The sequence below is a fragment of the Peromyscus eremicus genome, chromosome 6, assembly GCF_949786415.1.
Source record: "Peromyscus eremicus chromosome 6, PerEre_H2_v1, whole genome shotgun sequence".
Classification (NCBI taxonomy): domain Eukaryota; kingdom Metazoa; phylum Chordata; class Mammalia; order Rodentia; family Cricetidae; genus Peromyscus; species Peromyscus eremicus.
Window position 1 is genome coordinate 22,946,908 of NC_081421.1, and position 14,727 is coordinate 22,961,634.

At 37.2% G+C, this 14,727-nt stretch overlaps 1 protein-coding gene across 1 annotated transcript in view; it reads right to left on the minus strand.

Moving 5' to 3' along the window:
* The window catches only part of Naaladl2 (N-acetylated alpha-linked acidic dipeptidase like 2), an 865,055-nt gene extending 850,726 nt beyond the window's left edge, over positions 1-14,329 (minus strand). Inside the window, exon 1 of the mRNA XM_059265279.1 lies at positions 14,205-14,329. Coding sequence (XP_059121262.1) covers positions 14,205-14,247 — 43 coding nt within the window. The 5' untranslated portion in view covers positions 14,248-14,329. The remainder of the gene's footprint in view (positions 1-14,204) is intronic.
* Between the last annotated feature and the right edge of the window lie 398 nt (positions 14,330-14,727).

The following is a 14,727-nucleotide window of genomic DNA, read 5'->3' on the forward strand; positions in this document are numbered from 1 at the left end:
TTATCACCTCTGATGAAAATGCCTGGAATGTAGGCAGGATGAGATTATCATGAGGCAGTGAATGGAGGTAGGACGAGTGGAGTCAGGATGCGCTCTGGCAGAAAGCTCTCTGGACAGTGATTGCTTTAAGGCTCCCTGGGAAAACAAGTCTATCACCTATAAAACAGACTATTCAAAAATCTCATTTTTTCAAGTAATAAGATTTAGTAGTTGCTAATTTTTACATGTGGATAAATGTGAAAAACTCCTAAAACTTTTTTAGAGTGTTCTGTTTTCCTTCTTTGCCAGGTCATTTAATGGTACACCAGGAAACTATGGTGATCAAGAGGCAAACAAAAATACATCTTAATTGAATTATAGCTCTTTCCATTAGTGATGTTTAATTAAAATTTTGTTTTTTAATTTTCTTCTATTTTTATTTTTTAGATTACATATTGAAATTTAATTTCTGCTTGTCTTTAAAATTTCCTTAAAATATACAAATTCTGCCTATGTAGAAGTCTAGAACTTATCACTTTGTTCCACTAAGTAAGCAAAAACTTCATCCTCAAAAAGAAGAGGGAAGAACATGGGTAGTTTCCAGAGAAAACAAGAATATATTACTTGCAGAAAAGAGGTAGAGGAGCATGAGAAATTACCTCATTTCACTCTTGGAATGCCAAGAATGAAACCTACATAAACAATGGCAAGCTTTGGAAACTGGGAGCTTCTGAGGTCTCCCCATTTGTTTTTGTCATTGTAGGAGAAACCTGCAGCCAATACAATGTAGTATAGAGTCACTACCACCAGGGTATAATGGCAGCATGGTAGAAGCCAAAGAAGATTCTGTCATGAAAGTTCTCAAGCTTCCTTGACTCCTACACATCAGGTTCTGTAACTAGGTATGACTTCATGATCACAGTAGGTTTTCTAGAAGGTGGCTATTAAGAGTGAAAACTAATAAGTCATGCAGTTTACTCTAAGGTATCACAAAGCAGATATTACAGAGAACATACCAGTTCAGAGGATAAATGTGGTTAAAATATGTTACTTTGACAGGCCTGGTGGTACACACCTGTGATCTCAATTATCCTGGAAGCTGAAGCAGGAGAATCACTACTGCAGAGGCTGCCTGAGCTGCACAGTGAGTTCAATTCCCAGGCTAAAGTAAATACCTCAGTGTTCAAGCAGGCTTCAGGAGGTAGAACTCAAGCCACATAAACATCTTGGACATCATTGCTGCTGCTGTCACTGTCATCTCCAGGTAGGCTTTCCTGTTGACAGGACTCCTTAGAACCAAGAACCTCAGAACCACTGAGTCTCCTGGTCCTCCCTGGAGCCTAGAACCACACTACCTGCCTTCTTTGGCACCATCTGCTTTCTCAACCCATCTGCTCTCTTAGAGAGATGCCGCTTCACACTGTATGCACCTTCCCATCCGCATGGGACTTGGAGTCCAGGTCACTAGTTTGGAATAAGGTGTTAGAATTGAGGTAAAAGGCTGCCCAGTTGCTCTTCCTTGTGTGCAGAAACAAGTACTTAGCAAGGAAGCTCCCAAACATGACCCATGAATACTAAGCCACCAGAATCTGGGCCAGGCCAAGTCAGTAAGGTGCTATGCCCACAGAGATCACCATCAATATCCTCCTCCATTCTGGGCAGGGCATAACCCACTCTCTTGCCATTCATGTCCTCACTAAAAGGCATGACAACAAGAGTACTTCATCTGCCAGTTCTCATGAAGTCTAAGGAAGTTTCAGTGTGCACATTCACAGGGCCACCTGGCCAAACATGGCAGATGTTCCTATTGGTGGTTATTGAAATGCCTGTCAGACTGGAGCATCCAGGACAAGCAGCACTGAAACTGTTTCCTAAAAGCTGAGCTATCCCAAACAGGGCTCACACATGATGAGAAAGATCTCCCTTTATCTTCCATTTCTTTTCATCAAAGATGTACAGAATCTCATCTACCTTCATGCCATGGGTTCTCAGTCATGTCTGAAAGGAATGAAAATCATGTGCTCCTCCTCCAAATGAACAGCTTGGTCTACCTGCCAGTCACTGTACAGATGTGAAAGCATATAAAGCAACTTGATTAAGTCTTCGTGGTTGGGCTCTGCAAATACCTCTCTAGGTCTACATATCCTAATTACCAGGTCCTATCGCCAGCACCAGCACCTCCTGTGCAGCTTAGTTATGTTCATTGTGATAGGTTTTTTTCATTAGTGATGATGAACTAATGGAATGACACAAATCTGTGAATGGATAAATACCAATTCAACCTTATTTTTCTTCCTTTAGGTAGAATTGAATGGAAGTGGCCCTCATCATTCCAAATTTCATAGGATTGTCAACCCCTTTCTGGATAGTATATAGTGGATAGTACATATGGTTACTATTGTAATGTTACACAAATGGAAAAACATTGTAAAAATTTATTACCAGTTAAGTATAGAGAATCCAATGTTTTCCCAAAGACAGATGGATTTGTATGAATGTATTTTCTCTTCTAGTTAAGTCCCAGAATAGTAATATGTAAGTGAACATACAGAAAAACCAACAGAAAAAAATATATCTCATATATATATATATGTGTGTGTGTGTGTGTGTGTGTGTGTGTGTGTATCTGCACATACACACACACACACACACACACACACACACACACACGTACATCTCTATAAAACAGGGTGTAAATTTTGTTCTCATTACTTTCCCACATCCAGTGACTACCTCAAGCCCTTCACTGCAGTTGCTGCTGGCCTATGCTCTTCATAATCCACCTTGGAGTCAACACCCCATATGGAGACCCACCAAGACTCTTGGGCTGCATGAATTGATTCACTACAAGGATACAAGATACAAGCCTTTTGGCAGGCACTCTCCCTCCCATTCTTCTCTGTAATTTAGTAAATCTGGCATTCCACCCACCTCCTTCCTTATAGTTACTGTTGTGATAGGGCTATGTGGCTCACTGGTGGTACTATCTCCATCACTAGATTTTATCTCCCATAACAAAAATTAAAATAAATGCAATGGGATGCTACTGTACAATTAATGTCCTCTTCTACCTCTAAGATACCTCTACCATTTATTCTTTAACCAGAATTTAAGTTTTACTAAAGATGATTAATTAAAGATATTTAAGCGTTAGGTTCAGGAGAAAGAGGCATTCAGAGAGAAAGGAAGGCACATTCCAGAGCATGGATGGAGCTTTCCAAAGCATGCCCTCTTTGATTCTGGTCATCCTGAAATTCAGTTTTCTCATGACATATCTGCCTCCTAAAACTCTTGTTGATATAACAGCCTTCTTTGTTCCCGTTCTCTGACTGTAGTTAGTTCCCAGGGATCTATTTTATGACTCTAAGTGCCTTACAGTTTGCCTCTGCAGATGGGTCTCATTCTGGAGCAGTGCTGGGGAATTTCAGATTATAGTCTTTCTAATGCATTAATTCTAGGCTTGAACCACTAAGCCCCAACAAATCAGACTTCTGCCATCTACCTTTTCATCTCTTAATATGCAAACCTCTACTATGCTTCCCAGAGAACTCTGACACATGAATCTTCTCTCTCACCTCCAACCTCATCTGAAATCTTCTCATTTCTGCTCAAACATTGGACATCTGCCATCTTCTCGTCACTCCTGTCAGTAGTACCATCTACCACTACACCTTAAAAATGTCTACTGCTTGAACTTCATCCTAGGTCTTGCCTCATTATCACAATCTAAATCCTAGTTTTTGCACCAGGACACACCTTATAAATTAAATACTCTTATTGGAAGTGGTCTCTTTATGTTTCTCTTTTCTAAACTGCATTCTCATCCTCCATTGTCTAAGTCAGTTAAAAATACTATTCTCGCCAGGCAGCATTGGTGCATGCCTTTAATCCTAGCATTTGGGAGGAAGAGCCAGGCAGATTTCTATGAGTTTGAGGCCAGCCTGGTCTACAGAGTGAGATCCAGAACAGGAACCAAAACTACACAGAGAAACCCTGTCTCAAAAACCAATAATAATAATAATAATAATAATAATAATAATAATACACTCTTCATTTTTGTCAAAACCAGAAACCTTCAAGTTTACACTATTTCTTCTTTCTGCATTCAATACAAGCAAAACTTCAACTGACTTCAGCTGTCTTTCAAATATAGTTTTATTTAGATTTCATGATTATGACATAGATTCAGCTGTTCATTACTATGAGATGCTGAAGACAAATTTGAAAATTAAAATAATGACGGTGAGCTGACTATGATGACAGAGGAATATGGTTAAGTTATGTCCTAAGTACTGCAAATTACTCCTCATCTTCATAGTCACCCAATAAGGAACATGTGGTTGATCTACACAAAATAAATAATTATATAAATACATTTTCCAGAAAACTAATGATTTGTCAAAAGTCAGGACCAGTTTCCTCATGGCTATAAAATCATGTACAATAGATCATAATAATCAATGTAATAGTGCTTCGATGCACAGTTATCTGAAATGTACTGTATTCAAAGATAAAGGTATCACATTTGTCTCCTCCAAATAATCATATCTACCCTGCACAACTCTTTTTTTTTCCTGCACAACTCTTGTAGATCTTCTATTAGCTGTATAACCAATCAGCAACACCAGCAGCTCAGCCTCCTGTTTGTGCATTTGAAGACCCCCAGCATTTGATTCTCTATCAGTTTGTCTAGAGGCCATTTTATTCCTCTCAGTCATTCATTTCTTTTGTTTCTCCCACTTATAGTGACTGCTCATCCCAGTAACCCCGGTCAGTACCACTGTAGAGGAGAGCCACAGTAATGGGGAGGAATAGATTATCCAAATTTGAATTACAAGTGACTACTTCAAATTCCTTGGGATAAAAACACACCATGCCATGTACTTGTCTTCTTAAGAAGGCTCTTTCAATTTTAAGACAGTGTTTATTTCTCAATGGCATTTTAGTTAAGACTTACATTTTTATTGATCATGATAAGTGCTGCTACTTTATGCTCAACTAATTTTCATGTTTGAATAAATGTAAATCATAGGACTAACACTATGAATTTTATGTGTGCTTTCTCTAAGAATATTGGATGTATTCTTGTTAAAAACACAGAGTACTGGCGATGGTTCTGGGCAAGAGAAGTACTACAGCAAGCATGCCAGATATGGTCTTTCATCACAGGACAAAAGGTTAATGTAGAAAAACATACAGTAAACAAATTTACATGAAAAGAAAACGGCCCATGGTGAAACATTAAGAGAAAAAATATCACACAGTGAGACAGAGCCTGGCAGCTTGGTCTCGGGTGCTTCGTCACTGAATCCCTGACACACCACCCAGTAACTGAACGGCAGTAAGAAGGCAGAAGTTTCTGAAGGCAACCAGTACCTACAGGTCTCAGCATGGAATCTGCCAGCATGCTGTTTTGTTTGAAGACAAGAGAAGACTTAGACAGTTGGGAGACTCAAATAAGCTTTGTACATTTAATTTCTGTCCTAAGGGGCATACAAACTAGTTCTTTCAACTTTTTATGTAATTATACTCTTATGCCAATGCATATTTCATATAAAGAATACTTTTTTCCTAAAACATTCTGTGACCTACATCTCAGTATTACTATAGATTGTCACTAAATTACATCAGAGTACTTGGATAGATGTAATTTATTAGTTACTGAATTTTACATATACAAACAATATTTTTGTTTTTGTATTATGTAAAATAAGATTTTCTGATCTGTAAAAAAAAAAAATGTTTTCCCAAAGAAATCTGTATAGGTAAAATAGAAATCTTAACAGAATAAAAATATAATTCTTGGGGAGGAAAAACAGTACTATTCTTGTTAATTTTTCTTGTTTTATCCCAATTTTCTATTTTCATATGGAAAATAAATACTTTGAGGCAGCAACATTACCTCACTCCATCTGAAGGTCATAGGCCAATTGTCTGCAAGTCAATGCCAATATTCTCTTCTGTATTGATGTTCTCTACCCACCCTCCCCAACACATCTGCACACAACTTACAACCGGATCAGAACTCCAGGAGAAAGACACCACTCAAGCTATGTATGCTTTTAATATCTTATATTTTCAAATGAAGAGTTAAGACATTCAAATGCTTAGATCTTCAAATTGTTTTTCATTTAGTTCTTCAGTGCCTAAAATCAAATTTTAATTCATTCTAGGTAAATAGTCAAATACTGAGTCACATTTCCAAATCAAGTCTATATTTTCCATTTATCATTTTGATTTGTTTTACTTCCTTCTTCTTTCCATGTTTACAACATATTTGAAAATTATCTGTATTGTTTTTCTAACAAGTATGTGTGAGGAATATTCATTGTGTTTAGGAACTTTGTAGTTCAAGATTCTGAAATGAATTACATAGTACTTTTGCTGTTTCTCTATCATTATTTTAAATACTCAGTACTGTCTAACAAATGCTTTTTTTTAAAGTCAGGCCCTTATACTGCTGTTTATTGTCCGACCAAGAAATCTGTGGATCTCTGGAATCATTTCATGGCATCTCAACCTATGTATATTAAAACCAATTTTATGTTGTTGCTTGGGAGCTTGAGTGGAAACCTGTGAGTTACGCAGTAGTTGTCTGGAATGTCCGAACATGTATTTCATATACACATTTAAGTCCTGTTGTGGTAACAGCATGTGTCAGTTGTCAGGCAAGTACTCTCCCACCAGTCCACAACCCCAGTGCATAGATATGCTTTCTTACTTGTAGTCTGTGACAAAATAAGCTGGTATTGTTTTACAGCTTCTTTGTTTGCAAAAAGTGGAAAAGAGAGAACAAAACAGAGATATATTTTTATCTTCCTTTTCAGGGGGCTTTCAGTCAAACCCCTCCGTTTTTTATTTTTTTTTTCTCTTTGGCAATTAATTGCAGTGTTAAGATTCTAGAGCCAATTAAAAACACTATTTCCAATATCGAAATACTATACTGAGCTACAGCTTCTTAGATAACTGTCTATGGGATGAAATACCAAGAATCATCAGAGAGGAGGCAGATTTCACCTCGATGGCAAAGTGCATTCCTCTTTGCCTGTCACCAAGAAATGTGGTTGTGAAGGAGGATTTTTCAAGACTCATCAGTACTTAGTGGGACTTGTCTGTGGTTGCATTACTGATTCATAAACAAGAGGAAAATACAATACAGTGGTCCCTAAGGCTTTTCAGTATCTCATGCTCTATTTTCAAATGAAGTCTTTTTCTTTTCTTTCTTTCCTTCTTTCTTTCTTTCTTTTTTTTTTTTGAGAAAACAAAGAAATCACATAGCTGGACCTTGAGAGCATAATCATTTCTCAGATTCCAAGTCCCACAGCAAAGGTGACTGTATTGTTTTCAAGGGGGACACTCACATCTGTATGCCTATTGCATTGCATTCACTGTTGATTACATTTTTCTTTTGGAATGTTTGAGCAGATAAGATTTTATGTATTTTCTTTAAATTACACTCATTTGCACAGGGTCATAGTAGAGCCTGAACTTCACTGATCAGAGCTTTAGAGGGGATGGATATCCTGCTTTTCAATAAAAATTACTAAAGCATTTATGAAAGCAACTTCTAAAGCACTTAGCTGTGAGGAAGATTAAATATATCTATCAGCAGAGCAAGTAAATGGGCCTGTCAAATAAAACTGTTTACACATCCTTTTCCTGAAGAGAGATTAGAAGCTCAGGGGTTCAAGTAAAGCCCAGTACCCTGTTCCGTTTTCATCCTAATGACATTTTCTTTGCAAACTTGTCAGCTACCCATTTTCCCTTCACTTGTAAACCAGGTGTAATACTTTCTAATAATAAGCCAACAACATGCTTAGTTAATAATCCTTCCAAAATTAACTGTGATTAAAAAAAACGAAGGTTGGCTCACAGTCCCACTCAATTATTTAAATGTGTTTAAACTCTTTCCAAAATCCAGAGAATAGAACAGAATGTAATAATTATATGGTATTTATACACATATAATCATCAGATTAATACCGCATCCTTTGTTCCAATCCTGAAAGGGAATGGAAGCAGATTCAAAGACAGGGAACCCCTTTTAAATACATGAAAAAATTTAATTGCATTATTATTGATAATAATGGTTAAATGATCACAGCATAGTGTATGTATACAGCACCTTTTCTTCGAGAATTTGTAGTAATTTTAACCAAAAGAAAATGTTTCTTTTTAAAACACTCTCAGGGCCATAAAATATCATTTTAGTCAAAGCTGTGTCTTTCTTACAAGCTAAAAGTCCAGGAACACTGTACCCTAAAGCATTTGAAAAATTGCTTCTCCCTTAGCACCAGGATTTAACTAAGTATCATGCTATTAACCAACTTTACTTCATGTTCCAGTTAACATATTGCTTGTCAATCTATTTCAAATAAGGTCCAGATTCTATTTCCACTTAGAAAGACCAAGGAATCAGAAGACAGCTCCTCAGCTCAGCTGCGTTGATTTCATTATTTCTTGTATTATACTTCAAATGTCATCCCCTAATCTCATTTCCTTTCCCCAGGATTCTGTGCCTTGTTGCTGAGAACATCCTGAAGCCATTTTCTCACATGTTCTTGCCTAGGGGCAGGCTTATTTAACTAGGATACATATGGGGTTTTAGCACTTGGCATTTTCAGTTGTATCACTGTCTCCAAACATGTGCAATAGTGTTCTCAAGTTATGAGAACTTCTAGAAAGCTGCAGAAAGTTTCAACTCTAAAGAGCTCTGCTAAATCAGTAAAACATCCCAACCCCTAAGTATCTCTGCTTTTCAATGTTCAAGTCTCTATTATCTATCTACTAAGACAGGTGTCCACCTATCTTAATCTAGCCTTAAGAGCAGCAGGAGCCTCTGTCACGTAACAAGGATAGGTTAAAGGAGAGTTCCTTGCACCTGTCATAATTTAGACTGTTGTTAAAATTCTACAAGGACTAGGAGCCAACTGGAAAGTCTTCTTGGGGCTTCAGAAACCGTTCTAGGTACTCACAGGCATGGTTTGCAGTGGTGAATGCTGAGATCCCTTCCCACCATGCACAGTAAGTATGCACACCAAACCAGTTCAGCAGCTTGGAGAATGCGGTTCTGCTACCCTCAGGCTGCACCTCCCAGCCACAGACACCAAGGCACCTATGTTCTTCCTAGACTCCTTTGTTATTCTTCTACTAGCCAGAAAGAAACAGCATTGTTTCTTAAAGCATGCCATGAGAAGCACTCCATGGGTTTCAGATGACTTCTGGTTGAAAGGTTTAACTAAATGTCTTAAAAGTGACTGTGCTTACCGTGTAGTCAAGCAGAAAGCCAAGATTGGGAGTTCCAGTCCCATCATAGCCTGAGTCCAAGACATTGTTTTCCAGGTCATAAATACAAAACCTAAAATATGTCACTGTTGAAAGCACTTGGAAGACTGGCTTTCATTATGGATTTGGAAAGTAAATGCTTCTAGAAAATAATGCCCCCAAGTCTTGAATAAAATTACAGGCTCTGGGTGGTTACAGTGGAGACTGAAATTCTGACAAATGCTTCTGTGAAAACAAGGACACATTTTCGCAATTTCATAGGATTTCTGTTTTCTACTCCACACAATGTGTCTACTGGACTCCATGTCTTCCAAGCTCTCCTCTGGCCTGACTCTTCTCATGGTCTGCTCTCCAGAGCTGCACTGTCTTTCACAGGGCTCAGCCAACTCCTCTGGACTCAGAACAGTGTTTTGTTTTGTCTTTCTTCCCTGCTGAGCCCTATCTTTTTATAGACTTACATAATTGTTTCCTAGAACTAGAGAACAAAGAGGAACCAAGGCAGGAAGGAGAGCTGCTATTCCAAGCTCCCAGAGAACCCATACTGCTGTGAGGCAAGTAACTGACTCAGTATGTGTAGAGGAACAGAGGAGACTCTCCAATCAAGACCTCTCTCACCCTGGTGAGAGCTCAGAACTCAGCAATATGTTTTACCCAGTAATCTCCATGGTGAGTTATTATGCCATGCCCTTTACAGGGAGACTTGGAAATGTGTAACTAAGGATAAAACCTGAGAAACAGCTTAGGAAAGTTCACAGGGGCTGATTCTGAGGTAGGAGTGATCAGGCAAGCTCCATAAACCGGGTGATCACACAGTCTTTGTCTTCTTCAAAGTTTTTCTTGATTCTTTCTTGTTTGTTAATAGGATACATAGAGAAGCAGAAAATGCAAGCCATTCATGGAAGAAAAGAGGTGTGGGGAATCCTGGACTACAGCACCTTTTAGGTAGTTGGTAAAGGAGCTGCACTTCACCCAGTCACTTGACCAATGGCTTCCACTCATGCTCCAGACCAACAGGCAGATCAACAGAGTTACACACAAAATACAAAAAAATGGTTCTTCCATTCCTCAGCAAATAACAGGCACATCCTTGGTCTTTATGACCCACTATCATGTATGCTATTCATAGTTGTCATTCTGTCTTAACCTACATAATTCATACTTAAATCCTGGGAATATTATGAACTTCTATCATAAAATTCGTATCTTAAATTCTCTGTCTGGCCACTCTGACATGGAGACTCAAAGAAATTGCTTTTTGTGTTTGGAAAGATAATTAAAATCCTTTCATATTAAACTCAAGATAGAATTGGATTAACTTAACTATAAAAGCCCAATTTCCCATGCTGTTGAAATATGAAAGATCAATAGTGCCTGGGCTTCAGTAACAAGAACATGTACAACCAGGTACTTGCCTGTGCCATATATGTGTATGTGTGTGTGTGTGATTTATACATTTTATACATATGATAGATATACTATATTTGTGTTATTTCATGTATATACTATATATATTATATATAAAGTACTATATTATATAAATAATTACTGCAATATATGTGTATGTATGCATATACACACACATATGTACACATATATACATATATATATGTATATATATACATACATGAAATACCAGCGAAATGAAGAATCTGATATATCTATGGCTAGCACTTGACCAAAGGCTATTTTATGCTGCTCTAATGTAATGAAATAGACTGGGAATTTATAATTAGCACTACTTTACTATTCACAGTTCTGAAGAATAGGAAGTCCATGATCGACTGTATGCATTTGGCATGAAGTTCTTGCTGCATCTTCACATGGCAGAAGGTAGAAGGGTAACAGGACATCAACAGCCTTTCCTACAGTGGCATTAACCTACTTAAGATAGTAGAACACTCATAGCACTCCCCACTCGGGCAGCCTTCTGTCAAAGATACATTCCAACCAACACATTTTAGCCATATATTTATACTCTAGCACCCTCCATTTCTGCCTAGAGATGGTCCAGCATATCAAATAGTCTACATAGTCTTCAGAAAATTATTGCTTAAAGGTACATATAAGGACTCCAGTAATAATCATATAAGATCCTCAAAGACAAATACTTGTCATTCAGCTTTGGATTTTATGTATGAAGAACAATACCTGAACATAGTATTTCAAATGAAAAGTGCCCATTTTCAAGTAACTGGGGAGTTTTAATTTTTCTTTCTTTCTTTTGAAACATGGTTTCACACTATAACTTAGGTTATCCTGGGACTCACTGTGTAGCCCAGGCTAGTGTAAACTCTTGGCACATCTCCTACCTCAGCCTTACAAGGGCTAGGATTACATTGGTGAGTCACCATGACCAGCTCAGAATAATTTTTTAAAAATACATGCTGTTAAGTAAAAGACAAAATTAATCTTTGAAAATACTTTTATTCCATTTATTTTCATCATTTTGAAATTCAGTTTCAGATATAGGACTGGGTAGGGCATTGACAATATAACATTAGGGTATTATGTAGATGAAGACTCTAGGTTGTATTTGATTCTATAGGTAGTAAGCAAACTGAGCAAAATATCTTTATACACATAAATAAAACTAGAAATTATCCCTACATTGATTTCTTTATATTGTAAATAATTTAGAAGTAGTATAAAACATTGAAGTTCCTTTGCTCCCCAATAGCTCTCAAAGGTATCTGTTTCCATGTGAACCAGACTGAAATGACAGTATGTCAACACTCCAAAAAGCCAGGTCTGAACTCTCTGTAGACCTGCCAAGGTTACAATTGAACTGAGATAAGATTAGAAGAGGACAGGGTACATGATACTAAAAAGTCTCTGAGGCCCACCTAAAGGAAAAAACGACCCATGTTAACCAGATCCACAGGGCTCTCCAACTTCTATGGGCCTACAGGGCTAAGAGCATTGTTCTCCAGCATGAACCACAGCAGTAAGCTGACTCAATGAATTCCTCCTTTTAGGTCAAATCTGTACATGTATTCCTGATGTATTCGGATTATAAATTCTAAAAGTGGTATATTTTGTACACATATAACAGGATATATATTGCGTATACATACATATATATATATAACAGGATATATATGGAAAATGTATATATACATACATACATATGTGTGTGTATATATATATGGAGAATGGGAAAGCATACTCTGTCAGAAATGTAACATGGAAATATGAGAAAAAAGGAACAGCAATCAATCTATATTCACGTGCTCAGACTCAAACACATTGACTACTATCCCCATACACAGAGATGGTGAAGGTGTGGGAGAGGTCTGTTTCCTCCTACATTTATGTTCAACCTGTTAATTGCACCAGCATAGCCTACAAGAGGCTATCAGATGCCAGCAGCCATATATATTTTACAGAGAATCAATTTATGAAATGCCCTTATAATCCAGGAGTCTCTCTCATACTTTTCCAATGAATACTACTACTTAGAGTTAAGATATATATATATATGTGTGTGTGTATAATATGATGTTATATGCATATATATTATCTCATATATATGATATATATTATAGCTCTGGTTAATAAAATTAATACAAATAAATTATTCTCATAATCATTGTAAATGAGACTTTTTGGTAAATGAGCCTTTAAATCTAAATTAGATTCATCACATAATGTTTTTATTAATTATCATTAAGAGCGTTTTTTAGTAATAGCATTTTACACAGTATTCCAAAAGGTAGTCTAGAAAAGATACAAAGATATAAAAATAAGATTCTATAATTCTTAAGCAAGTATAGTGAGGATTAATGGAACCAAAGAGAAATTCAGTAATTTATCTATAACTTGAATGATGTACTTTAATTATCAAGCAGGTATAAATCATCTGCTTTTTGTTCTCAACTGTGTTATATTTCACAGATGTATGCTTATTTTATTTTATTTTTGAGACAGGGTTTCTCTGTGTAACAGCCCTGGCTGTTCTGGAACTTGCTTTGTAGATAAGGCTGGCCTCAAACACACAGAGATCCACCTGCCTCTGCCTCCTGAGTGCTGAGATTAAAGCCATGTGCAGCTATTTTGATTAGTTTATCTGAATGAAAATTTTATTATTTTACAAATTTTTTGCTGACAGTTTTTTTATAATTTCATAAGAATAATCTAAACAAAAAGCAATTATCAAATACATTTTAAAAATTATGTTCTGATCAAAATTTTATTTTATAAAGCTGGTAATTTTCCAGAGTAGAATAATAGAAAAATACATTGCAAAAAATACTAGGAGAATTTTTATTAGTTTGTTTTCTGAGAAAAGAATTTCACAAAAAATATAATAAAAAAAAAAGTAAAAACAAGGAAATGTGTGAGCCACCCTGTTTTTTGTTTCCAAGAAATTAAGCTTGGTTGCCTAGTCTAGCCAAAGTCAATAGAGCCAGCCCTTCAAAGGGCAAAGGTATCTGATTAAGTAAGACATGTAAAATAAACCACCCCTCCAGCTGATAAGCCGGCCCTCTGAGAGGGGTTTTCTTCATTTAAGACTGGAGTTACTTTGATTACAAGAACACTTAACTTGTAAACCTAAGTGATAGCGATGACTGTGCTTGATTACAAACAAAACATCCACGTGTACACACAAAAATAAATATCCTGCCAGTGCTGGGGAAAGCACCCCGAAAACCCACTGCAGCGCAGAGGCACCGAGTCTCCAGTTTCACACGGATTATACGGTTTTGTCTACTTCCCACTATGCTTCTGCTCCTCTGTTAAAGGAGCGAGCACAGCAGCCACAACATCCACCTTCCACTTAGCAACAATCCCCAGTCTCTACCCGCTCCTCAGAAATACCTCAAAACTCAATGGTGACACACGGACAGAAGCACACACGCGTGCAGGCACACGCACACACAGAGTTAACAACACTGCTGATGTTTCTGATTGAGAACGTTTCAAAGGCTCTTGGCACTTACCTTGCAAAGACATGTTAGGTAAACCAGCTTCATTCTCTCCCATTTTATTCTTTCTTTGTAAAGGGGGCCCCCGCAGTTTCGGGTTGTCTCAGCTACCCTGCAAGCCTTGTGACCTTCTGACTTGCTACAGTAGTATTGTAACAGTACACTACCGGCTTTCTTCTGTGAATAATTACCATTTGGCTTCCTGAGTTACCTAGTCTTGCAGGACCTGTTTTACTACGAAGTGAGCTCACATGCTTTCTTCCAAAGTCCTGCTACTAACCTGCTTCACAACACAAGGCTTTGTTTCAGTTTGGATATTGACTTTTTCCCGTGTTGGCGGTATTACCAACATGCCATGATTCAGAGGCAATTTTTCTCTTCTGTCTTTTTTGTTTGTTTGTTTTCTTTTCTTTTTAGTGTTCTTACTCTGTTTCTCTTAGAGATATATAATAAAAATTTAAGTACAGTATGCAGTATCTATTTTCTCAATAGAGGAAATGAACAGCATCAGAATCTGTGTTGTACAGTTGAGTTAGGA